The following is a 27,754-nucleotide window of genomic DNA, read 5'->3' on the forward strand; positions in this document are numbered from 1 at the left end:
GTTCCTATACAACACGTTACTATATCCAAAAAAGTGAGTAAAGCAAGTGTACTGGTGAGAAACCACAAATAGGGAATCATGCCCATGACACAATCTCAACAAATGTGGCTCAACCGGGCAGCAACATTCACAAGTGATCCACCAGAAGTGGACCAATCTCTTTACAACACTAGAGGTCAAAGCACAAAACACTCATGTCATCATTAGGCATCCATAACCACTGATAAAGATGCACACAAGCATGTCCACACAAAGCTGAAGCTGAACACGACATGCCTGCGCAGCTAAATGCTTCCCTGCTACAACCACTGGGCCATAACTAATAAAACTGCCTCAACCTTCTCACAAAATTTCCTACAAAAGTCAGTGTTACTGTTTTAACTTTGAGCAACTCTCAAGCAAATATACAATAATAAAACAGAAAACCCCAAACTAATTTCACCTAGCTAACCTTCAGTGGTGTACCAAGCTTAAAGGAACTTTAAACATAAAAATCATGAGCAGGCAGCAGACCAAAGATGCCATTCACTGCTGAACACTGAGACTTAGCTCCACTCAGGACAACCATCAAACATAATAAACTAAGACAGCAAAGCAAAAATAAACACCTGCTTTAATAGAAGGGCAGTACAGCCACCTAGCTGAAACACACCTGCTAAAGAGTATTTGCGCAGTTCTAGTGAAATCCTTAAGTAAACCATCACTCATCTCACCAAAAACAACTAACAGAAAAACGCTTGTGTTTAGTCTCGCACGAAAACCCCATTTATGTTACGACTTGGCTCAAAAGCAGCAACATAGAGTGGAGACTGACAGTAGAGTCTAACCTAACTAGTTAGTTATCTTAAAAAACAACCAAAAAAATGGTCAGTAATTAAGCCTTGGCAACACCTACACTCTTGCCCTGCCACTGCAAGGTGGGTAGGGGTCACATAGGGGTGTAACATGATAGAACTAGAAATCAAAGGTTTAAACTGAGAAAATATACCACTTACATTTATACAATCAAAAGATTCAGAGAATCTGGATAAATGAACATTGGAAGCTCGTGATCTTTGGGATCTACGACAGCGTGGCTTTGTTGCAGAAGAGTGCACTGAACTGGCCTGCCTGCACTCCAGACTTTTCAGCCACTCAAAATATTCGGAGCATCATGAAATGAAAAATGCAACAAAGAAGATCCAGGTCTGTCGATCAGGTAGAATCCTGTCAGACAAGATTGGGGGAAAATCCATCAGCTGTTCTCCTCAGCTCCCAGAACTTTTTTTTGAAATCAAAACTGCCATCAAATTCAAATGCAGCTTATATTTTTTCCTATATGGTCCATTTTCTCAGTTTAAACATTTGATATGGTTTCTATGTTATATTATGAATACAATTTGGGTTTATGGAATTTGTAACTTAGTAGTTTTTATTTGGATTTAACACAGCATCCCAACATTTCCAGAACTCATTTTCTAATTGTATTCATTGTGAGGAAGAACATTGGTCTACAGATAATCTTTCATTACCCCAACATATTTCAGGAAGACTTTCTCTCTTGGTTCATTATTAACGTGATTTAAATGAATGTATGTTTAAATAATTTAGTCATTTTTTTGGAGAAATCGTGTCCCCACCACATGTTCTATTCTAGTTTAATACTCTCACTTTGAGAAATGATCATGGTGCATCCTGAGAATAGGCCAGCCGTTTTGATTAATGACGTTCGGCGTCAGGAAGACTAGATTTAGGTGAGATAGTGAAACCTAAATTTGGAGGCTCTGACTACTGATCAAAGTGACAAAGAGGAGCTGTGCTCTCTGAGCTGCTGTAATGAGTGCATGTGCTTTTCTGCTGCTATTAAAAATGGATGTAAGCTATTTTCGTTACATTAAAGTGAAGTCTAGTGAACGATTGTTTAACCCTCTGGTGTTTGGATAGCCATAACGCTTAAAATATTGCACTTAGAATAGTAAATGTGGCATGGACTGTACATGTTAAGGCTTGCTGTATCTGGTTTTTTTTTTCATGCAGGAAGGATTTAAATGTCAAAAACACGGCGCTTTAGTTTCTCATTGACGGTATCTTCCTGCGTGTGACCTTAAGATAAAGTCACTCATCTGACCCTTTTAAAGAATAATTGGACAGTCATGAATCGCAACTCCATAATCTTTGAACTCTGCTTTTAGTGTCATGGCGACGTGTTTTCAGCTTACATTTTTAGATTTGGTCATTAAACTGGTGGGGAATAGCAGTGTGATGCCAATTAAACCTACTTAACGGCTATCACTTTCCCCCACTGAAGCCTGCGCCACTTTATTCATTAAAGCAGAAAAGTGCGGTGTCAGAGAAATGCATTAGATGAAATGTTAAAAAAAAAGAAATAAACGTTCACATAACTGTGCCATTATTCGAAACAGTTCTGGAAAGAAAACAAAAGTGATGCACCGTCCATCACTAATACTCAATTTCAGTACAGACACTTTGTTCCCCCTCAAAAAATTTGTATTGTATATAATGTGCTGTATATGAAAAGCATGATTTCAATGATATCACGCTCTTCTTCTTTTGGCTGCTCCTTTAAGGGGTCGCCTCCATCTTACTCTACCTGTTGCATCCTCTGCTGTGACACCAAACCTCTGCATGTCATCCTTCACTACATCCATGAATCTCTGTAGTCTTCCTCTTTTCCTCCTGCCTGGCATCTTCACATTCACCATCCTTTGTCCAATATATCCAGTATCCCTTCCTCTGCACATGTCCAAAGGTCTCAGCCTTGCCTCTCTAACTTTGTCTCCAAACCGCATAACCTGAGCTGTCCCCCTGATGTACTCGTTTCTCTGATATACTCATTTCTAATCCTGTGACAAGCAATGAGGCAGGGTTAATCTTCTAAACCAAAATTCTTGATACTTGAGTAGACAGACGAGTATGAAATGAGACAGGAATTCAAGACAAAAATTAAATTTCTCCTGGTGGAGAAAAGAGCTCTCTGAGTGATTTTCATGTTTTCCTTTTTCTATTTCTTTCCTTTTTTTTGTATATATGCTTTTTTCAAATAAAAAAAGTTAGAAATAAGTATTTTCTTAAAATCTGAAAAATTGCAGGAGATTAGGAGACAAAGTTAAGCCTTCTTGCAAAGATTGGCCAGGAAATTCAGTATTCCCAAAATGTAAACGGATAAAATTTGTAATCATCTGTGAAACTTTACACTTCCAGTTTATAAAGCAAGCTGCATTAGCCTCGTGGTTAAATCAAGAGAAGGTCACTGAGCTGCATAGGGACATTTCTTTCCTCAGCCTTGTTGGCTCAGTTGCAAAGCCATTTTTACAGGCTGAGCGTTATTCTCCATAACAATGTGCCGTTTTTATGCAAAGAATTTTTCCTTTCATATACAGTTTAAGGGAGCACTCTGTGTAGATGTTTTAGTTGTTTTTATAGACAAATAACATGTTTAGATTTGGCCAATAAACGAGGCTCACGCTCTTAATGTTTAGTCAGACTGCCGTTAGCTTTGATGATAGCTTGCATTTGCTGTGTGACATTTATTTGTGTGGAGCTGCATTAACTTTTTTGCCAAGATGTCATATTGATGATGGGAGAGTCAGACCGTTACGTAAAGCATTAAACTGCACATCGCAGCGGTTCACAATGGGATTAAGGTCTGGACTCTGTGGTGGCCAATCCATGTGTGAAAATGGTGTCTCATACTCCCTGGAGCGCTCTTTGACAATTTGAGCCCAAAAAATCCTGGCATTGTCATCTTGTAATATGCCTGTGCCATCAGAGACACAAAAGGCATTGATGGGAAACCTGATCATTTAGTATGTTCAGATAGACAGCTGACCTCAGTTTTGAGCACATAACATTGCTGAACATAGAGCTGACTGATTGAAGCAACCTCAGATCAGAGTCCAGTTTGTTGAAGTGTTTCTTTTAATCCAGTTAGGCTCACTGATAAATGGTTTTCTTAAGGCTACACAGCTGTTTTGTCCACATTGCTTGTGAGATGATGGCTCACCACTATTGTTCCAGTATGTCTGCGAAGGTTCTCAGTCATCCAGGTCATCAAAGTCTAAGGAGCTTGGAATAGAAAAGCGTCTGGACTTCTTTAAGTTTTCTTAAAGACGTTTCACCTCTCATCCAAGAGGCTTTTTCAGTTCTAAGAGCAATTGGTGGAGAGTCCCAGATTTTAAGCCCTATGGGAATGTCCCCAAGAGGGTCATGGACCCCCTATTGAGCCTCTACCTAATCACACAAGCCAAGGAACGGGTGTGGGTCATAATCAGCCAAGGTTTCAGGTAAACTCATTGAGCCCGCTATCCTTCCAGGTTTTAATAATTAGCATATTGGAGAGTTCTAACCGAATTTTTAGCTTCGACTCTTCTAAAAGGGAAGCCGTTGGGTGACAGTGGGTTGTCTTCCAACATGGAATCATGCAGTGATTATCCAATGCAAAGTTCTTATCTCTTCGATTAGTTAAATCCAGGTAGTAACTTTTTTAGCCAGTAAGCATATGTTTCATATATTTACATACACTTACACTTACAATATACTTAAACATGACTGTTGCTAACTGGGAAGCTAGGATGCTGTTTTACAATATTAATAAGCTACTTGTACTATCAGTTGTTGTGGCTTGGAGGTAAAGTATCTGAAGATAAGTAAACCGTGTGGCAGACTAAAGTAATAGTTCCTTTAAATAACTACCATTTCTATAAATAATAATTCTTATTTCGCACCACATTAAACTTTAGACTGTGATGCGACACATTGTGTTTCATACATCCTAGAGACTCATAGCTATTGTGACCCTTGGTAACCCAAGCTTACAGCTTGCGTCCAGTCAAAGTCAGCCTTTAACTCTGATGAAACCAATAAAATCTATACCTATTCCAGAGTTTTCATTTAAACTAATAAATCACAGGTTGCAGTCAGGGATACCTGGGCGTTTTAGCATTTCCTAGCCAAACAATTTAGACTACACCACATTTTTCAGTTTACTGCCATGGCCTTAGATCTCCATAGCTTTGTTGCTTAACACTTTACTGTAACACTAATTGAAGAGGCTGCTGACTGACAAGTGAAACAGCTTTTTCTTTTCCCTTTCAGTCCCTTACCCAAGTCTTATCCACTCACCGTGATCTCCTTAAGGCGATTCAGAAGTGAGATTCAACTTAAATTCCCCTAAAGTCTCTGTTTCAAGACCAATCTGATAAGATTTTTTTTTAAAATAAATGATGTAACCTTGGAAAGTGTTGGAAGCTTGGCTTACAATGCAAGACCCTGCTGCAGAAGCGCCTCTGTAAGAAACTGTCCACAGATAAAGCAGAATGAGACTCAGTATCTGTATGAAAACAGCTGATACCTGTTGGCTGACATTTCTAAACTGGAGTTTCACAGAATTGGTTGCTGGCTACATTAGCTGCTAAGTGAAGTGGACATGTTGTTGTGGCGTTATCAGGTTAGCTGCAGGGCTCTGGACAGGCTGCAGGAAGTCTAACATGGGCTGACGGCAGTTTAATGGCTGTGTACATGATTGAATTTCTTTGCTGAGCAAACTATTCAGTTACGATAAGAAGGATGATTGAAATGTGTGGTCTGAATATAGGCAGAAATTATGTAAACTGTACACGTTAACACAATTAATACTCTGCAGATGTTTGAAGTATCAGTACTTGACTTTTGGCTATTTTATGACTAAACTTGCTTGAGATTTATTTCTAGGGGCACTTGTGCTACTTATTTCTCCCTTTTCCTCAGTATCTCACAGTTACGTGGGCCCGATGACACCTCCTATACCAGGAACTATCACATAGGCTGTTTTCACTTCTTTAGTAGGTGTTCATAACAGAAAACAGTGATTTACTAATGAATTGCCATTTAAAAAAAAACCCCAAAAAACGTATATTAAATGTCTATAGTGACTGTTTTGATTATGCTTTGTTACTTTGATGACAGCCACAGATTTCAATGTGAAGGACAGGGCCAGTTACATCGTCTCCTGCAAGAATTGCCTGCATACAGCCTGCGTATATGCTGAAGACAGCCAATTTATTCTGTTAAAGGATAAGTCAGGGTAACTCACTCTTTTACATTTTCAATCAATCCAAACAACAAAGCCTAAATGATTCTTGATTAATATCCTACCCTCTCTGCGACACTCTGACTCACGGTGACTGAATTCTAAGGATGTAAATCTTTAACGAGCATAATAAAGCGCAAGTTTTTAAAAAGGCCTCAGTAATTGCAGCTGGGGTTTTTTCCCCAGGCAACATTACGCAAATTGAATTTACAGAATGGCTGTTTGGGACTATTTCCAATCGTTGATTAATATACATCCGTCCTCCACTGAGTATTTATGGCAGCAGTGCAGTGGTGATCATAACGGGGGTGGGGTGTGCACCTACTTGTCGTGCGCCTCGTATTCTGTGTTACTGGACCACCAGTGAAGCTTGACGTCAGGAATGTACACAGCATACTTGTTAATGGAATGAGCTCATTGTTAGTTTTGGTCTTTACTCGGGATTTGTGGCCAATTTAAAAAATGTCAGTGGATTTTATCCCCTGAAGAGACATGCCTCATCAGTACGCTGAGCAGGGACTTTGTGGTTTATTTTTAGTCAAATGCTTGAGTCATAAGGTGTGATTTAAAAACTCTTATTAAAAAAAAGGCCCTTAATGAGGTAGTCATTTGTTGATTTGAGAAGTGTGCAGCTCTAAGCTGATACACGTAGAGTATTAATGATTGGCTTTAACCATTTAATTACTTATTTTTATCCACATACCTCAAACCTAGAGGCTCTGCTGCTCATAACAATATATTTTTTGCTCTCTTTTTTTCTTTTTAAGATTATTATGTGAATCTTAAATAATAGCAGACAGTTTCCACTTAATTAGTTTTTTAACTGTAATGTAAACATGCCGTGCCCATTTGCCCACAAGAACAATGAATAGTTAACTCTCCCCAACTCCCGTACATGCGCGGCATCAGCAAATTGTATTTGATGAGAACAGCTGAAGGGAACGGGCCTCAGAGAGTGCGATGTGTGACACCATTAAGGTGGAAGAGGAGTAGGATGTCATAAGGTAAAGAGTCTGAGCTGTGTTGGCCTCAGGGCTGTGAGGTATTTCATCAGGGAGCATGGCTAACCTCTGCATCCTGTCTCGATTTCCTGCTCTGTGAATCATGCCAGTCCCAGCAGACAAACAGACAGATGGACAGGCAGGCAGAAAGACAGGCAGGCAGGCAGGCAGGCAGGCAGCCCACTCAGTGAAGCAGAAACACCAGGAGCTCAGTGGCTGCCATGGATACACTCCTGGAGTCTCTTTACTGCTGTCTGTGTATGTTTACTGTATGCATGTGTGCTTAGCTTTGTTCTGAAGGCCTTGCACTTTGTCCCTAGATTAGAAATGATGTGTTTTACTTTTTGTAACCAAACTCTGTTCCGTAATATCTAATGTTATCCTATTAATAATCAGTGTATATTGTAAAAACTTGCCATCACAACACACCATGCATTGGTGTGGTTTGGTTTCCATAGAGGTTTCTTCCTGTTAAAAATGAGTTTTTCCTTCCTACTGTTGCCAAGTGCTTGCTCCTGTGGGGTCATCTGATTGTTGGGGTTTTCTCTGTGCTTTTGTATTATTTATTTATTTATTTATTACAGATTTTACAGGTAATCTAATTAATGGCAGCAGCTAGAAATTGTATATCAAAGTTGGATGTAGCCTCCTGGTATTTTAAAGCCCAGCAGGATGTGACCCCTCTAGTTGCAAAAAGATCTTCTGATTTTACAAGTGTAAGAAAAATAACTTCTCACCTTATTTACTGGCTCTGTAAATCTAATCACTGGATTCTTTCTTCTCAACTCAAACAGCATAAGTTAATATGCAAATTATTGTCACAATTATTGTAAACTAAACAGCAGGGTATGCTTAAATGTGTGGCTACCTTATGAGCACGCAGTGTCCTTGGTTTTCCATTGACATATATGTGTTTTCTGATTGACACCCAAAAGAGTTCAAAGCTACACTTGTTATAGGTCAGAGCATTGACCTACAGGGCTCAAGGGCTCAATTACTGTATTGCAGCAATTGATAACCAATACTGGGGTTTGTTTTTGTCTTCATATTTCTTCAGGAGGTCCATCGGATCACCACAGGCGATGGTATTAAACGCACAGACAAGGATGATGCCGCGGCCAGCGAGGTGGGCTGGATGACCTCGGTCAAAGATTGGGCCGGAGTCATGATATCTGCTCAGACGCTGACAGGAAGAGTCCTGGTAAGCTCATTCTCAGCCATCATCCTTTGTTCAGTTTTTGATTGACATCTTCAGCTACTTAGGCTTACACGTAGCAGGCCGCTGGTTAAGATGTCGGTGAGATGAAGCGTGACAGCCAATCATAATCATTCCCAGGCTTACTGATGACAGCAATTCACTTGGTTGAGCTCCCTTGTAGTATTTTTGTCTTGTGAAAAACATTTGTTATTATAGGACAAGCCAGAGGAGCCTGCGTCAGACCAGGCACAAACTGAGCATGTGTGAATATTCCTTGCTTTTATTTTTGCTTGTTAAACCCATAAATGTATCATTGGGTGTATCTCCTGGTAGGTTTTCTCTCAGACAGTGAGGCTTACACATCCAAACAAAGCCTGGGCAACAAAGCAGAGAGATTTAAGGCATGTATTAAGGTCAAACACCCCATAATAACCTCGGACAGCAGAGAGAAACAGATGCCAAAGAAAGGAAGGAGGGAGGGACATGTGCAATTTTACAATAGCATTTGGTCATGCAATGGTGCCTGGTGTGTCTGCTCACAGGGTTAGATGGAGAACACATCCCTTAAACACCTGTTATCATCTTGTGTACTGAACTATGTTGCCACACGATATCCAATCAGGGATATTTTTGCTGAGGTGTTTTTTATAGGTTTATTCTTATTATTTCTCAATACTGTATAATGATTTGGCTGTAAATGTTCAGCATTTAAAGAACTGCGACTGTGGACTGATGAAATGAGATGATATGAGTGGGAGCACTGTGCCAGAGCTTGACGCAGTGCTTCGGGCTTGATCCCACTTTCAACTACCCCCTTAAATGCGGTGCAGCATCTCCAGTTGGCTCGACGTGTGGAGGTTGTTAATCTTGAACGCCGGGCGAGCTGTACACTAAACTGTTATGATGGGATGTGGAATATTAATGATCCGCCTAGTTCATATTTGTGGGCTAAAACTAAACTGCTGATCATGTTGGAAGGCTAAGAAGATGGAATACATCTTTATTTGGACACGTATCTGAAGTTGTTCACTTATTCACAAATATTTCAGTTGATTCAGAACACTTTGTCAAGTCTTTTTGTTATAAAGTGTGCTTCAAATGTGTCGTGCTTACAAGAAAATGTTCCTTTAAATCTAAATAAAAATATTGACCCTGGATTTGAGTTGATGTACACACCCATCAAGTGGCAACATCTGGAAAAAGATGCCAAATCAGAAGAACCCAAGAAGAACTACTTAGAATTGAGACTTGAGGCTGGGTCCACGAGCAAGTCATTCCTATAGACTCCCATGTTTAAATATACGGCTACGGCCTTGAAATTACCTCCCTCCCTTTTACAAATCACCTGTTTATAATTGTTTAAGACATAAATGTCTGCAATATTAGTGGTGTCAAAATTGGACTTCACGAACAAGTGGATGATGTCACGGTGGCTTTATCCTTCTTTTACATACAGTCTGTGTGAGTGTGTGACAGGTGATAGAATCAAGTTTTTTTTGCTCCTGGCTTGAGCAACAAGGGGCACATTTTGTTCATCTTCCATCAAACATTATGAAACTCAAATTGTCCCCACAGTGGACTGAGTGCAGGGACTAGTGGTGGTGTATGTTGACAGCAGCATTTTGCTAACAACATCTCCCCGTTCTCTGTTTCCTTGTTTTTCACTTTAAAACACCAACGCTTCCCTCTGCTTGCTTCTTTGTGTGTGTGTGTATGTGTGTGCACAGCTCAAGTGCTCTGTCTCAATGATGGCTTGACACAACTGTTTAGCAAGTGCTCGTCTGTAACCATGGCAACTGCAGCTTACCTAAACAGGGCAGATGTGTGTTTTCTATTTCAGCCTTTTCAGGGAGCGCATTAAAGCCTATTTCCAGGCCATCTGAGAGCAGTTTTACTGGGGAGTAAGAGCAAGGAATAGCTTAAATAAAAGTGAGTGCTTCTGTGTATTTATTTGTTGTATAAAGATCCTATATTTACATGTATCTTGAGCTGCTATTTCCAGCTGTCTTCTATTTGCAGTCTTGGTTAATAAAAGCCAGCAAAGAGTAAATCCGCCAATTTTAAACTTGAACCTCTCCAAATAAATAAATTAATCAAAAAATCAATTAGTGGTTGTGCATATGAATCCAAATGAACAATCCAGTGTGCTGTTCCTAATTAATTTTGGTAATTAAACCTGACTACATTATTAAGTGTAAATGTGGCTGAAGTTGAAGTGGATAAATTGAGACAGTTGAGGCATGGATTATGCAAAAAAGAAGGCTCAGCTGCAGGATGCCTGCAGCGTTTTGCAATTTTAATTTAACTTTCTGAATCTCAGTTTAGCAGATTGATACCTGCTGCTTGAAGATTCAGTTGCTCGTGCTGTATAGCTCTCCATAGCCGTTTTACAAAATGTACAGAAGAAGAACTAAAAGACAAATAAACAATCCAAAAAATTAAAAACATGGACACAAAAATACACAAATATGCAGACCACAAGTTAAAAGTTAAAAGACCAAAAAATTGATCGCTGAATTATATTTGATACGCCCAAGGCCAAAAATAGGGGGCTTCTGTTCAATTAGCTCTACAGTACAAACACAGAGTATGTCAGAGCACAAAGGTTACAAAGCTGGTTAATGTTTAAAGTACATGACAAGACATTTGGTTTTCTGAGTGAGTGAGTTTGATGGTTGTGGCTTTTTTCCCTCACTTTCTATAATCGGGCATTTCAACTAAGGGGCCTTGACATCTGTAGCATGACACATTTTAGGTAAATGTAACACATTACACAGAGGAGACGAGATCACTATAGACTTAGCTGAATGTTTACCTCTGACTGTGACTGTTGAGTGACAGACAGGTGCAAGCTGCCCTGCGGAAGCTGAGGAAGCCCAGTGTTCATTTGCCCAACTGGCCTCAGCAGATTGTAAAAGATCAAACCTTGCCATTAGGGCTGTTTGATTAGCAGAGAGGACACTTCCTGGTGACCTTTTAGTCTGTAAAGTTTTTTCTGCAGGAGATCTAGTCTCTGATCTTTAAGCGCTCAAATAAAACGAGGAAAGGCGAACTCTCTTGTTTAGTTTTCAAAATTCAGGTCAGCAACATGTATGTAAAGCCGTGGGTTTCCTCTAGATTGGGACCACAGAAGGATCCCATCTGTCAGTTTATTTATTTTTATTGCATTTTCCCTCACCATATCCATTTTTGCATCACACAAGACCACCCTACCTATTCATGATAAATGTCATCACGTTGCTGTTTGCAAACGTCAAAACAAACGCCCCTCGGGGCCTGAACAGTTGGCTGCAGTTTATACTTATACCAAAGAAAAACCCAAAAAGAATAAAGAAGCAGGTTATGGATGTATTATTTGTATTTCCCTTGAGACTACAATTTTCAAGAAAGTTCAGATAGAAAGTATGCACCACAGCCAGGCCCAAGTTTGTGTATTCTGAAGGAAAATCTGATTTCTCTTAAATGACAGGACCCTGCTGAGTGACATTTAGCCCATGTGTGTTTGCCTCTAGAAGTCCACAGGGGGGGGCTTGGATGTCACAAAGCTATTATTCTGGCAAGAGAAAGGTTTTCTATTATTGGACGCCCAAAAATGACCTCTGGTGCTTTTAAGTTTTCAATCTTTGCGCTTTAACCCCAGTCACAGGTTGAACAGAGTCGAAGGCATTTAAGTTAGACTTGAATGAATTCTCTGACTATAAAGTACTGCAGGTAAACACCAGCTGTTTTTGCTTATTTATAACTCCTTTTTTTGGAAAGGTTTCTTACATACAGTAGCTACAAGTCTCTGTTTGGCATGCCATATGTTGTTACAGTCCAATAAGCTGAGCTGCCAAGACATACCAACATTTGGCATGTGAGTACTACTGTACTTCTTGCACGTTTAAAGAAAACCCAAAACACACAAACCACACTCGTGCATCTTAAAACTCTTTAAACAGTCATTATTGGAAGTTTGAGTTTAGCATATTTTTCGTTTTCGTGAGCATGCCTGTGCTCTGTTGACAAAGGGTGGAGCTTGGTGAGCTAAGAGGTGAGTGGGAGAGACCATTGGGGGTAGTAGCTATACTCAAGTGTGCTGGCATAGACTGCACAGTATGTAAAAGATTTCCATGGCTAAAAAGGGAAGCCAGTGTGAAAATGTCTTTCTGTCACCCAGCAGGGGGCAACCCCTTCGCAAAACACATCTGGTTAAAAGACTTTACTAATGATATAATGGGCTCAATCACTAGTTCCAGGTTTTATTCAATACAACATATTCATTTTGTAAATTACTGCTCCCATTAGTGTCAGTTACTGTCCACATTACTAATAAACCGAAGTATGGCTTTTGGTATGGTTGGCAAGTAGCTAGCATATGTATGCGTAGTATCACTGGGTTCCTCAGTTAGCTCCACCCCTCTCGGATACCTAAGTTGTGGCTGGCAAGCGGAAGTGTATGATGGTCAATTTTTTCCCATCTTAAACCTCTACAAGTTAAGCCGTGAGCAAAAGGTGCTAGCTTCAGCTAGGTCACTTCTAATTTTAACATCACCAGCTGTCAGACAAAAAGTTCTCACAATTTGGAGTCGTCTAGGTTTTCTGGGGTCAGCGTGTGTGTAGAGGAAGTCATATTGGGTGACAGGGTGAAAGAGTTATTTTCTGGCTCGACCGCTAGATTTGATATCGCAACCGCAAGGGGAGAAAGCAGCACTGAACGAAATTACAGGTGGGCCAGAAGGGCATTTTCATCAGGCGGACACTTACCTCCTCCTCCTCTGAGAGGGTCGTGAGCTGCAGCAATTGAGCCGCTACATGGAAAAGCTTTTTGTCTGATGAGAGTTAAAAAGGGGAAAGAGAGAGAGAGAGAGAAAGACTAAACACTTTCGTGTGGACTTGCTCTTTTCTCTCATTGCCGATTATGGTGCCGCTCCAGCAGAAATATTCAGAGTGCCTTTCAGAAGTCATGGGCGCGCTTATCCTTTACATGACTGAGAACTCATTGTTAGCGCTGATTTATTGTTACACATTTTCCATGGCTCAGCACGAAAGGAGTCAGCATTCACTCTTCGTGCCCTTTTCTTGACATTCCCAGTTGACTCTCGGCTTCAGGTTAGGATGTTGGTGTTGTTGTATGTAACAGATATTCTTCCAACACGCCCATGGCCTTGTAGCAAAGACAGGACGCTGTTTGCCACCTGTGGACTCTGGTGCCAACGGGATCATGTGTGACTTTCACCGCACCCAGTACAACAGAGTGAACAACGTGGCAGCGTCACTCGGCTCTCTGCCCGTCTCTAAGCCTGCCGCTATTTTCGGGTGACAGCAGCTGCCAGGCCTGTTCTGTCAGGCCCCTACAGAAGGAAACAATGCCATGTGAGACTAAAGTTATTTTGTTTCATTCCTAGTTAAAACCAAGAACATCTTGGTAAGTCATTATTGTATATAAGTGAAGTCAAACTAACACGCCACACTATGTACCATCTTGATTTGAGTAAAATCTTTTTTTTTTTAAGAATTTCCTAGAAATTATGGACTAAACTCTTGAACACACAAACATAATTGGGTACACCTTGCTAGTCCTCGGTTGGACCTTTTATTGCCTTCAGAACTGCTTCTATTATTTGTGGCATACATTCAACAAGCTGCTGGAAACATTCCTCAGAGATCTTGGTCCATATTGACATGATAGCATCACACAGATGCTGCAGATTTGTTGGCTGCACATCCATGATGTGACTCTCCTGTTCCACCACATCCCAAAGATGCTCTGTTTGATTGAGATCTGGCAACTGTGGAGGTCATTTGGTATATAAAGTTGTTCTCAAGAATACAGTTTGATATTATTTGATGTTTGTGATATGGTACATTGTCCTGCTTTAAGTAAACATGAGAAGATGGATACACTGTGGTCATAAAGGGTCAACAACATGGTCAACAACAATACTGTGGTACTTTGCCTAAGGATCTCAAAGTGTGCTAATGATCCCCTACGCCATTACACCACAACAGCTTGCCTGAACCTTTGATACAAGGCAGGATGGATCCATGCTTTCATGTTCGCGCCAGATTCTGATTCGAATAGACCAGCAGAATTCAACACTCATCAGACCAGGCCATGTTTTTCCAGTCTTCTGTTATGCCGGTTAGGTTACCCTCTGAAAATTGTATCCTTAGTTTCCTGTTTCTAGCTCTCAGGTGTATTCTGCTGCTGTAGTCTCTCATGTTTTGCATTCAGAGAGACTCTTGCACATAGGAAAGCAACAGTAAATCAAACCAACCTATCAGGTCGAAGCAGTCTTACCATTGTCCTCTGACCTCTGACATCAATAAGCCATGTTTACAAAGACTCACTGCTTACTTGATATTTTCTGTTATTCCTTTGTTGTTTCTTTCTGACCATTCTCTGCTCGGAAATAGTCAGACCAGCCAGTCTGAAACCAACAATCATGCCACATTCAAAGTCCTGTAAATCACCTTTTTTCTATGTTCTCATTATCGTTTTGAACATCAGCAGGTCATCTTGACCATGTCTACATTCTTAAATGCATTAAATTACTTCCATGTCTTCTCACATAGCAGAAATCAAACCCTGTCATTGCTGATATTTTTGGACTGCTTCAGATTAAAACAAACACAAAAAAAGCAGTGAATCTCCTGTGTTATGTATTCGGACACTGACTATGGAATATTAACTACATTTATGCAGGTTACAGATTTGCTCTGGGTGGTGTTTTGAGTGTCTGAGTAGATAATAATGTCATTAATATTTGCCTTCAGTGCAGCACACAGACAGATCTGAGTGGTCCTTAGACATGCTTAGTTGAGGTCATCTTGACCTATGGCCATCTGTGCTTGCAGAGTCTACAGATTGAGAGTTGCTTGATCCTTAACCCTCTGCGATCGTGAGGCCAAATTCTTGCAGCAATCACACCATTAGTTTTGGGCACCAGCAAGTATCAGGTGTGATAATTACCATTTCTCCAGGGTGGGGGGGTGGGGGTGGCGCAAGCGTTTCTAATTTGGAACCTGTCTATGTTTGGGCACCACATTTTCAGCAGGCTCTCATTAGGCACAAACAATCAGTCAAGTATAATGAGTTTAGTGAAGTGGCGTGGTATTTAAAATAGTCGAGAAGGGTTTTATGATAACATTCTTCCCCCCAATCCCTAGAATCCATTCAGCGAGCGGTTTCATGATGAGAAATTCTCAATTTGGCCGGCAGATTCCATTAAAAATCATTAGCTACACAATGACTAAGTGGCTGCTTGTTGAGCTCACTACGTCTCCATCATTAATCACAGTCCTCTCTTTCCTGTCTCTGGAAAGCCAGGTGTAAAAGAGGCATGAAACTCTTGATTGATACTTGAAGAAGTTTTTCCCTCGGCGAGTTCAGTTTAATTTACTACTGTGGCCACTTAAAGAAAATGAGTTACCTACTGATCATACAACATGTTGGAACTTTAAATGTTCACTTTAAGATCAGCTCCTCCAACCTTTAAAACACAGGACTGCTGCAGTTATTGTATGTCCAGCCTTTCGGCTGCAGCACAGGCCATGATTTACATTTTAACACGTGAGAGGAATTTTCTCAGTGAGGACCCCTCCTCTCTGAAGTGCTGCCTGAGAGTTGAGTCATCACTTGTGCTCAGCAGCAAGATTTTTTTTCTCTTACACCCACAGCAGCAAAGACGAGTTGGTTATTCTTTTTTTTCCCTCGTTGTCATTTTCTCACAATTTTAAAGCAACAAACTAATATTTCAGCTGAGACAGACAGCAAGAAGCTGGGAGGAGGGGAGATACATCCATCCACGCCTACCCTAAGCTCTTTACGCCTCACTGTGAGAGTGGTTGGGCTGCTTCCAGGATGGCTTAAATCATGGCTAAGCCACTGTGGGATTTGGGGTTCCACGCTGCATGTTTTGATTGTGGGTATTTAATATCTGAATAATGGTGCAAAAATCTCTTTTTCATTACAGGACAGAACATGCCGTTTCTGTCTAACAAGAGCAGATCAAGTTTTTGTCACATCAAAGAATCATGAAATGCAAAATAAGTGCAAATAGATGAGCAGGATGGCAGAGGGAGATGTTCCCAAGTGTCTTGACCCAAAATGCTCAAGGATAGAAGCATTGTTTTCAAAGCTCAAAAAGGACATTGTCAGTGCGCTCAGATCAGATGCACAGGGACCAGTGTCAGGCAAACAGAGGATCAGGTTTCACGCCGCTGGTAGTTACAGGGCAATGTATACAACACAAACTGAGCACTTGTGTGTAGCTGCCAAGGGTTTAGGAGAAGATCCAGTTTCTACGTGCTTTAACCTCCATGATTATTTTAACATCTGTGCAATACAGCAGTGGGCAGAAGCCAAAAAACTGAGCTACTGCCTTATAGCTTCAAGGATGCTATGACCTATATTCTTTAATCTGTGCTGGGAAACACATGCCACTTCTAAAACTACTACTTTTGCTGTTTTTACTGTAGTCTTGCCAATATCACCAATCCTGCAAACATAATGCAGATTGTCTGTTTACAGATTTAGAAACAAAGTGCTTCATGAGATGGAGTAAAAATGAAATTGTGTTGAGGAAACAGCAAACAATATATTTAATTAATTAAAATTAAAATGTGATGATTAAACTAAAAAGTAAAAAAACAAATGCAATAGTAGGAGATGAGGGATAGCCAGTAACCCCCAGGGCTGGAAGATTTGGCCCAAAACTGAACTTCCTCCAAAAGCTTCTTGAGATAAACTCCAGTCAGTCCCCCAGAGGCCGCTTGTTAAACTGTCCAATTTTAGAGTAAAGACGTTTGTTTTGAGAATGAATTTAAAAAATGTACTAATTTACCAACAACTGTGTGGTGGATGGATTTTTATATCATTCACTCATTTAATTGTATTTTGGGCTAAATTTACATATTAGTTAAATTATTACTACAGCCTGAATGATACACGACTTTTAAAACCGATACTGATATCGGGTGTTTTTAAAAATCCGATATTCTGATCTATCAGTCGATATTTTTGTTTCACGTGAAACATAAACAGAGTACTCTAACTTTTGTTATGTGTAGTGATTTATTTACTCAGATGTGGTCTGCCTTAGGGCTGTGTGATATGACCAAAATCTCATATCCCGATATAAGAATTCTATCGTCCGATAACGATATAAATCACAAAAATGTAACATTTTCTGTAAATTCTGTGAATCTCGGGCAGCTCGTCTTGCGGAAGTGTTTCCTGCTGCGCGTCATGTAGCTGGAGTCGAGTGTTTTAACCGATGCATAAAACTATACATTTTTAGACATAAGTTGTAAAGGCCGCTGTTTTATTAGTATTTATTACACGGCGTGCTGCGGGGAAAAGCCTGTTCTAACATTTGAGTCTAAGGTTTATTTTTTAGCACCTGGCGGCTCTTTTTTAATTCTCATCCGTAAATAATCTGCTCTTTCACGTGATTCAGTTTATTTTGAAAAGTCTCAACAGGATCTTGAGCTTTATTGTGAAAGGTTTATGTGGTACATAAACAAGCGGACACGCGATGGTGTTACCGTCGTTGTTGCTAACCACAACGCATAAAAAAAGGCGCTTGTCCGTCCATAGTGTGGTTATATTAAATATAAGAGAAAGAGAGAACTTTAAGAAATTAATATAGCCACTACAGTGACCATCAAAACGATGAACAAATATTGCTGTAAACAGTTTATTTTGCAACACCACGAAACAAACGATAGCGTAAAATGAAACGATAGACGTTTTTATATTGTCATCCGATATATATCGTTATATCGAACAGCCCTAGTCTGCCTGACTCTGGTCAGATCAGCTGGTTGATCTTCAAAACACATTTGTTGATGACAGTGAAGTTGCAGAAGGTCCTCTGGTGGACAAACAATACAACCTCAACACTCGCAGCATCACTGAAGCGTGTTTATCCGCTATTAATTTTCATCAGTCATCATAAATGCAGATGCCGATATATAAGCAAATAGCTGATGTCGGCTCACACATAATAAATATGAGCTTGCTAAGATTATGTGATAACTTTACGTTCTGTAGTCTCCCATAATTTCTTGCTCCAAAAAACACAAACATGACAACGCCCATAATTCTAACTTTAAAATGACAGTGCAGAAACTAATGTCACAGTGTCCATGTTTAGATACAGTCTGTGGTGTATATATTTTAATCATTAAAAAAAATAACACACCACCTATTTATAATAAAATTACTTATTAAATGTAATAATGGCTCTTCTCCCTCTTTTCCTTCAATAACTGCTAAACATTGCTTCTGTTTTTTTAAATTAATGATTGATTAGTTTAGAACATTTTACAAGTTCTCTTAAATAACTGTAACTCTGTTACTGTTTCTGCTTGAGGCAAAATTAAATTTTTTTCCAGAAAGACAAGAAGACAAGCTTTACTATGATATTCAAAGTATAATATCCAATGTGAAGAGATTCAGAAGGGCAAGCAAAACTGGGAAACATTAAGTTATAGCAAATGTAAAAATCTTTCTCTGTGTTACAAGAAAAACATTCACATTCAATGTATTTAAAAATATTTTCTACTAGCTATTTATAGTAGGTCCTAGATTATTACAGTGTTAAATTCCAGAAGAAAACCAGAATCATGTTTTGTTTATTGAACTTTATGAATATCAGATGAGCTGCAAAATTACAGCAGTGGATTGAGAAGTAGCAACATTTTCTATGTTGTGCACCTCTGAAAAAAATTGCAGGCTCTTTAGTAAATATTCTCTCTTAGAAAAATGTTACTTGAATCCTGACTGAAGGATGATTTTTGAGAGAAATAAAGCACTTAAAATGCTTGGGAAAGTAACTTGAGTTGTGGCCTTCAAGTATCTTTTGTAACCTTTCATGTTGTTGGTGATTTTTTTTCAGTGGGAGGCTGGAAAAATGTTTTATCAACACAGGTATTTCAACAATATTTAGTGCCATGAATTTTTCATTCAAAGAGAAAATGGTTACTTATCACGAATTTCGCACAGTGTATGAAGAGTTTAAAGGTGATCTAAAAGATAGGTTTAAAAAGATCCATTTATCCACTCATTTTAAGCGCAACACTATTTAGGCCTCCCCAGGAGAACTCTGTGATTCACTGCTTTCATGGATTACTGCACGTCTTTATACTTACGCTGCTCCTGCTGGACATCTACATTTAGTTTTTAAAACATAACCAACACATTTCACAGCACACCAGGCATGTTCTTGACCCATTACACCTGACTGAGGAGGCTTAAAATTTCTATTTCTTAATACACTCTAATAATACACTCACAAACCATCCATATATCCATTTTCTGCTGCTTATCTGGGCATGGGTCACAGAGGGAGCAGTCTAAGTACTCCTAACTCCTCTCACCCCAGAGACCTCCTCCAGCTTATTCGGGGGGGGACACTGAGACATTCCTAAACCAGCCGAGAGATATAATCTCTCCACCGATTCCTGGGTCTACTGCTGGACCTACCTCTGGTAGGACATGCCCAGAACACCTAACCTAGGATGTGTCCAGGAGGCGTCCTAGTCAGATGGCCAAACTTCCTGTCTCCTTTTGATGTGGAGGAGCAGCAGTTTTACTCCCAGTCCCTCTCGAATAACCGAGCCCCTCACCCTGTCTCTAAGGGAGAGCCCAGCTGCTCTTCGAAGGAGCAGCTCTTTTTGCTGCTTGTGTCCACAGCCTCACTCTTTTAGTCGGTACCCAAAGCTCGTGACCATATTTGGTTAGGGTAGGAACATATATTGATCGTTAAATCAACAGCTTCACTTTTATGCTCAGCTCTAATTTCTATACAACAGAGAGCTGAGCATAAAAGTGCCACTCTCCCCTCACTCGTTAACAAGACCCCAAGACACTTGAATTCCTCCACTTGGGGCAGTAACTCGTCCCTGACCAACAGTGGGCACTCCACCCTTTCCACTAGCAACCATGGTTTCGGATTTTGAGGTGCTAATTCTAATTCCCACTGCTTCACACTTGGCTGAAAGATGAAATCCTGAGACCACTAAAGCAGAGACCTTCCATCACTTGGCTACACATAAGTATTCTAGCCATAAAAACTGTGAACAAATGGCAGCCCTGGTAGCGTCTAACACCCACTGGAAACAAGTCCGACTTTCTGCCACCAATATGCTACTTCCAGATCAACAGAAACAACCAAGTCCAACCAACAATCAAGACAATATGTTTGGATACACCAGCTTTGTCCAACATCTTTCCCCGCCACCTGATCCAGCTCAGCACCTCTCTTCACTAGAGTGTCCAAAACATGCAGCCGCAGATCTGATAGCATGATTACAAAATTGATCATCCGCCTACAACCTAGGGTGTCCTGGTGCCATGTGCACTTATGAACACACTTACGCTCGAACATGGTGTTTGTTATGGACAAACTGTGATAAGCACAAAAGCCCAATGATAGGACACCACTCGGGTTCAAATCCGGCAGGCCGTTCCTCCAAGTCCCTCCCAGCCACGCCAGCGTTGAAGTCTCCCAGCAGAACAATAGAGTTCCTTGGGTGCAGCACTCTCCAGGAGCCCATGAGACTCTAAGAAGGCTGGCTACTCTGAGCTGTCATTTGGCCTATAGGCACAAATGACAGTCAGGACCCGAATGCGCAGGGAAGCAACGTTCTCGTCCACTGGGAAAACCCCCCAAAATACCAGCAGTGAACCGGGGGGATACAAGTATACCCACCCCTGCCTGGCGCCTGTCACTGAGGGTACCTACAGAGTGGAAAAGCCTCTGTTTGTTTTCCTGTCTCTGAAAAACAAACAGAGAATCTAAAAAGTTAAGTTCACTCACAAACCATTGAACCTGTTTTTCAGCCTCTCTGTGTTTGTTTGTTTTATTCATTTTTTGGACGTTGCATGTTTTGAAGTTCACTGAGCAGCACACAGCTGCACTGATGTGTGTTGATGCTGGGTGTGGAGTGAAACAGGAAGTGTTAGCGACTGAAGGGACACCGCAGGCTCTTCCCCAGGCAAACTTTAATTCTCAAGAGTATATTGCTTATTGCCGACAACAACAACAAGCATTTTCCTCTCTGGTGTTCCCTGCACGATATAGTGCTGATGCTCCTTTGATTTTCTGTTTCTATACAACACAAAAAAAAGATCTTAATTTATTTCTGTTCTCACAGTTGGAGTTTGTTTGCAGCATGTTGCATTAAGTGAAAGTATTATTTATAATAAAACATAAATCAGTGGGTATCAAGCTGCCACATACTGTAATTTGGACAGCAGCTGGTGCGAAAGTTCACTGGTTATTTTTGACCTGCTGTTTTCAACACCAGAGTGTTTGCTAAAATGGTGTTAATAATTATAATGCCATCATCATACACACTCTATTACTATTTGTGTACGCATGTGGTTGTATGTGTGTGGAGAATATGACACGCTATAATTGACACATGATCATAAAAAAGGCTTTTAAAATATTGTAAATGACTTCAAGTGTAAATCTAAAAATACGCGTGTCACGTCTGTGCGCTCAGATGTAACAGGTTATGACTCAGAAATGAGTACAGCTAAGACTGTAAACTGTTGTGGTTGATGGCACAGCTGCTGTATGCGAAGCGCACACACTTCCTGTGGTTCCGGTTCATGACTTGGAAAATGTTGCATTCTTTAAATCAGTGTTTGGGACACACATGTATGTATAGTTTAGTATGTTTGGGTCAGATGAAATAGTGAAGCATGTAGCAAGCATATGTTGATTCTGAGAAAACTTTTCTAATTTTCCATCCTGGCATTGTTCAGCTCCCTCTTGGGGTCTCTCGTGCTGTCATCGCCATGAGTGGCTGTTAATTTCCCTCGGCTTTGTCCCTCTGCAGTGAAGTTGCAGTGCTTTGCAGGAGCTCTTTGTTTCCCAGCAGGAATGAAAACTTTTAATGAGCTACCAACGGACCAGGAACTTTGTACCAGGAACCGATGTCTTGTACCTCCCATAATTTCCAAAAACAATTTTCAAATTCTCCACACAGTGTAAAGTTGTTTATATCAACTGTGGAAACCAGAGGATGTGTCATATGTAACAACAAGATCTGCAGCTACAGATTGGATACACAGTTGCTGTAAATTAGGTACTTTTTGACTGGATAGTTGAATCTTCTTAAATAGACACAAAAACCTGCGTCTATTTAACAATTAGCTCTTGAAAATACCCACGGTGTCTATAACAGAAATTTAAATAACACATAAAGACAAAAATCCTTTGTGTCAGCATCAAAAACATTTTCTAGATCTATTCCTAAAGTTTGTAAGTTATGTTGCTAATTTCACCTTGATGAAAACTGCATTTTTTTTTTTTTGCATTTGTAATGCAGATATCTGACAAATTACTATTTGCATTGTACATTGTACTAAAGATTCTTTCAAGAAATGCGTGATCCGCTTTTGCTTTCTTGCATTTTATTTTTGTTTCTTCTCAATCATTAACAAGGCTGTATATTAGCTCAGCGGTACCGGTCCGTGAGTCGTTTGGTACCGGGCGGCGAGAATTGAAGCTCGGGTGTGAAATTTATGGTTTTCAGGGTATTTATCGTTTTTTATCGTTATTTTTTTAGCGTTTTTATTGTTAAGTTGGTTTCCCTGGGTCTTTTCCCGTGTATTTTGAATAAATCCTCTTTTTTTTTGGGGGGGGGTACAGATTTATTCGCAACACCTTAAAGGCCGGTCTGTGAAAATATTGTCAGACATAAACCGGTCCTAATACAGCGGTCCGTGGGGACCGTTGTATTATCTGGCTGCTAGCTTTAGCTGGTCACTTGGGACTCCCCCTCCTTGTGAATCCACAAACTAGTCGGTGATATCCTGGTGGTTATGTCTAGGGCTGGGCCATATTATACCGTTCACGGTAATACCTGTACAATGTTAGGCAATGATAAGAAAATGAAATATTGCGATAGAATATGGGTAAATGCGCATGCGCAGTGCCTTTGTTTTCATACGCACATGCCGGAAAAAGCATGGCGGCGACGGAGAATGAGAAGGGCGAAAGTGGATCGTTGAATGAAACAGATGAACCAGAACTGGTTTGTAAAAACATGCAACTTCAGTGATGTGGAACTGGTTTGGTTTTTGTCCGTCAGATAGCCACCAAAACATTTTTTTTTTTTTTAGAACATACAAACGGCCGTTGTTATTACTGTATTTTTCGGACTATAAGGCGCTCTTAAAAGCCTTTAAATTTCTCAAAAATTGACAGTGCACCTTATAATCCAGTGCGCCTTATGTATGAATTCTGGTTGTGCTTACTGACCTCAAACTGATTTCATGTGGTATATGGCGCTCAAAAATCTGTCAAAAAATGTTTTAGTACAACTTAAGCTACGAAGCTGCATTACAGCTACCGTAGTCAGGAGCCTGGCGGAGTGATACGGACTGTGCTTCAACATAATATTACCGTATTGTATAAGGACCCCAAAATGGAACCTGTTGAGAAACATGCTTATAAAGTGGATTTTAAACTCAAGGCGTCACGCAGTAGAACAGAGCAGCTGCAAGAGAATTCAGCAACAGCTGCTTGTTAAAGTGAAAATAAATTGATGGGGTTTTTTGCACTAATAAAGTTGTGCAGTTGTAAAGTAATTAATTATTGCACACTTTCTGTAAATCCAATAAACTTCATTTCACTTCTCAAATATCACTGTGTGTGTCTCCTATATGATATATTTAACTGACATTTTTTTATTGTATTTATACAGGAAAATAATGACTATTAACAAGGTTACCCCAACTTTCAAAAAATCTTTGGGCCTTTCACCTTTGGATCCATAGATAAGTCAAATGAAAAGACTGTCTTAGTCTGGGGTTTATGACTTAGTAGTAAAGGTCTCTTGACAGCCAAGATATTTATTCATCAGCCCAGGAAACTCAAAGAAGCTAAAAGTAAAATATTTTGAATACAGATGTTTCGTATATGTTGTTGCATGTTTTGTATACGTTGCAAAGTAGTGCTTAATAACCTGTAAACTCTGCTGCTTTTCAGTGTACGGGCTGGGGCACATTCGGATTTGGCAAAGATGATGTTATAATAATAATAACAGCAGGTCTATCCCTCAGGATCTGCTGTAATGTGCGTAGCGATCCCTGATGTAGAAGCAGCTGAATGCAGCACGGCAGGAAGCCTAGAGGACAAAGGAATAATCTGCTTTTATTGACAAGATGAGAGAGAAATCCCTTAAACCCTCTGGTTTTACTCATGAGTGCGAAACTCGCAGGCACAAAAGAAACTGATGAAAAATCCTGCTCTGAATACTGTGCTGTCTGTACCTTGTACTCATACTGGGAAAGGTTTCCGAGTGATGCAGTACAAGTCTGAGTATTACATTCAGCCACTCCAGACACCCACTGCATCTGTAAGAGTTTCCAGGTATTCCCAGTAAATTTAAAGAGCTGTACATTGCTATTCTGTTCTTAGTGCAATGCCCCGTAACATGTCAGAATTTGAAGTGTAACCAATATACAGTTCAGTGGTTATGGCAGACTCATTTTTGTTTCTAACTTCATTAAACATATCTAGTAGATTAAATATCTGAAACAAACCATTTAGAGCACGGTTTTTCCCACAGTTTTTCCCACTGTCGGGATTGCTTGTACATGTGCGGATCTCATTATTTGCATCTTTGATCGTGTTTAATATGAGCAACTACCTCTGTAACAGTATAAATTGTTACAGTGAGAACGGATCCATGATAATCAAAAGCTTTATCTAACTTAAATTTGGTCAGTCTGGGGTTCAAGGGCATTTTCATGGCATGTCCAACAGCTCCCAGCGTAGCTGCTTTAGCTTGTTTCCTGGAAGTCCCGTTCTGACCTCTTGCACAGTGTGTTCTGCAATTTCTCAAACATGTGGAGCGTGCAAACATCAATTCCTCTTTCAAACCCTCCCAGGTTGTGTGTGTGGGATCATCACTGGTGATGCGAGCAGTTTACACCATAGCTCCAGCATGCCATGGCTCAGGAACAGAAGGGACATTGTGACCATAGTTCACATTCAGATACTGAGTTGGGGACACTAATCTTAGAGTGCATTGTCTACAAATTGCAGGATTGGTGGCTCAATCCCCTACACAAGACCCGAGCCGCTACCCCCATGGCCTACTCTGGTTGACCCGCCCCACCGATTGGAGGGTGCATCGAAATGCACCAAAGAAGACATGGATGAAACAAATCCAGGATGATTTGAAGGCCCTTCGACTTGACCTCGAGCAGGCAAGAACCATCGCCTTAGATCGAAAAGCGTGGAAGATAATCGTTGGTCAAGCAAGAGAACCTGCGGCACCTACAGCAGCGTACTGGTTGTGCGGCAGTCCCGCTAAGAACAAGATGTGGGAGTGTCAGAGTAGACATGATTCTACTGTACCGTCCCGATCTGAGGGTGATTATTCATAGGGAACCATCTGAACCATCGCTATTATGTCAACTCAAAGCACACCGAAAACACTGACATTTTTGGCTACTTAAACAAAATGTTCATTTACTGCTTTTGGCCTCTTACCAAATTTGACTCTCTGAAACTTTCTACAATTCCTTGAAAATAATATTAAACTGAAGGATTGCTTTTTATTAACACACTGGAGGAGAGCCAACACAAACTGTAAGATTGCAGCTAAGGTCGGGGTCACTGTAACCATGCAACACATTTTTTTTGTATTTTACCATAAATAAAGCATTTACCTGCAAACTATGGAGAAAAAAAAATCTCACAACTATTGAAAGCCTTAAACTTATGAAGTGATTTCGTATCTTAAAGGTCAATTTCACTGCTCTTATTCAGTGCAGTAAGTAAGGAACAGAAGGAGACACTGAGACCATATTTCACATTTAGTCAGATGCTGAATTGGTGACGCTAATCTTAGATTGTCTTGTCTACAAATTGCAGGGTTGGTGGTTTAATCCCTGGCCACTCCACATGCCAAGTGTTCTTGGGCAAGACACTGAACCTCAAGTTGTTCCAAGTAGCAGATAAGCGCCTTTCATGGCAGCACAGCCCCAGCTGGTATATGATGAGTGTCTTTGAATGGGTGGAGGAGAAAGTCATGCCAAGGTTCAAAGACACTGCAGTGTATACGTGCAGACCATTTAATCTGTGGCGGCTATCTAATCCATGAGTATCTTTACTACATGTATTACGAGTCTGGACAGGTGTGGAATTAAACTGCAACTTGTTGGCAGAGGTGTACAGTACAACAGCAAGGCGTTAAGTGTAGTCGTTCATTGTTCTGCAATGGCTAAGCAGTAAATTTACAATTTCACAGTATAAAGTGTGGAGGAATATGTGTTTGCATGTATCGGATTTGCATGCACCATCATTTTTCTTGGTGAGTTGGATTATTTTTCTTTATCTCTATTGCTTTGTTTTTTCTAGTATTCCGTTCTTTTATACAGTACTGTGGAAAAAGTCTCAAGCTAGCTCTCGTTTCTTCATATTTCTCTTGCTTGGTTCCACCATCATGGAGTTTGCATGTTCTCCCCGTGTCTTTGTGGGTTCTCTCCTGGTACTCCGGCTTCCTCCCACAGTCCAAAGGCATTTGGTTAAGTGGTGATTTTAAATTGCCCTTAGGTGTGAATGTGAGTGTGAATAGTTGTTTGTCTCTGCGCTGGCCCTGGGACCTGTCCAGTGTAACCTGTTCCTTGCCCTATGGCAGCTGGGATAGGCTCCAAGTGACCTTGAGTAATAGTAATCCAGGCGTTATCCACATGTTTTTCTTTGGCTGCTTTTTCACTAATTTCCAACGCAGTTTTTGTACCTATCTACTTTCAGGGGAAATGTAAATGGTAAATGGTAAATGGACTGGTTCTTATATAGCGCTTTTCTACTCTGTCCGAGCACTCAAAGCGCTTTATACAGCTAATTCATTCACCCAATCACACCCATTCACACGAGCACTTCTAATCTTAAGTGCTAAGTATCTATCTCATACACATTCACACTCCGATGGATGCATCGGAGAGCAACATGGGGTTAGTATCTTGCCCAAGGATATTTGGCATGCAGACTGGAGCAGCCTGGGATTGAACCACTGACCTTCTGGTTAGTGGCTGATCCGCTCTGCCACCTGAGCTACAGCCACCCCAAATGTTAGTTGTTTTCTTGCTAGGTACTTAATACCAGCCTATGAATCATTAAATTGTATCTTTAGGCACTTTGTTAAAAGCAGCCTGTTACAAAAAAAACATGATTTCTTTCAGTGAATCTGTGAAAAATTGAAAAAGATAACACAGTTTGGCAATTTTTGCACTAACTAACGTAATTTGGAGAGAGATATTAAGAAGGATAAGAGAAAAAAAAGCATAGGGAGCATAGTGTGTCTTCTCTCTCCAATACAATGTTGCTAAAGTTGCTAAATGTGAGTTGACGTTAGATAAGCTGGACTTACAGCAACAGGAAGAAACCACCGGGGGTTGTATTTATCTCTAGATGGGAAGATGACCTACAGTAAAATTAACTTAATGTATTTAATTTTTAAGCTAAAGAC

General features: G+C 40.3%; 1 protein-coding gene and 1 long non-coding RNA gene across 6 annotated transcripts in view; both read left to right on the top strand.

Moving 5' to 3' along the window:
* LOC146512596 (calcium-activated potassium channel subunit alpha-1a) overlaps positions 1 to 27,754 on the top strand; it is a 97,565-nt gene that overhangs the window by 5,705 nt on the left and 64,106 nt on the right. For all 5 annotated transcript variants that reach the window (XM_085171320.1, XM_085171321.1, XM_085171318.1 and 2 more), the window contains exon 2: positions 8,126 to 8,269. In XM_085171320.1, the coding sequence (XP_085027446.1) occupies positions 8,126 to 8,269 (144 nt within the window). The remainder of the gene's footprint in view (positions 1 to 8,125; positions 8,270 to 27,754) is intronic.
* LOC146512597 (uncharacterized) lies at positions 8,276 to 25,777 on the top strand. The gene is made up of 2 exons (XR_014875844.1): positions 8,276 to 17,358; positions 18,068 to 25,777. It is a non-coding gene; the product is annotated as an uncharacterized LOC146512597 (long non-coding RNA).

The sequence above is a fragment of the Neolamprologus multifasciatus genome, chromosome 8 (genome assembly GCF_963576455.1).
Source record: "Neolamprologus multifasciatus chromosome 8, fNeoMul1.2, whole genome shotgun sequence".
Classification (NCBI taxonomy): Eukaryota; Metazoa; Chordata; class Actinopteri; order Cichliformes; family Cichlidae; genus Neolamprologus; species Neolamprologus multifasciatus.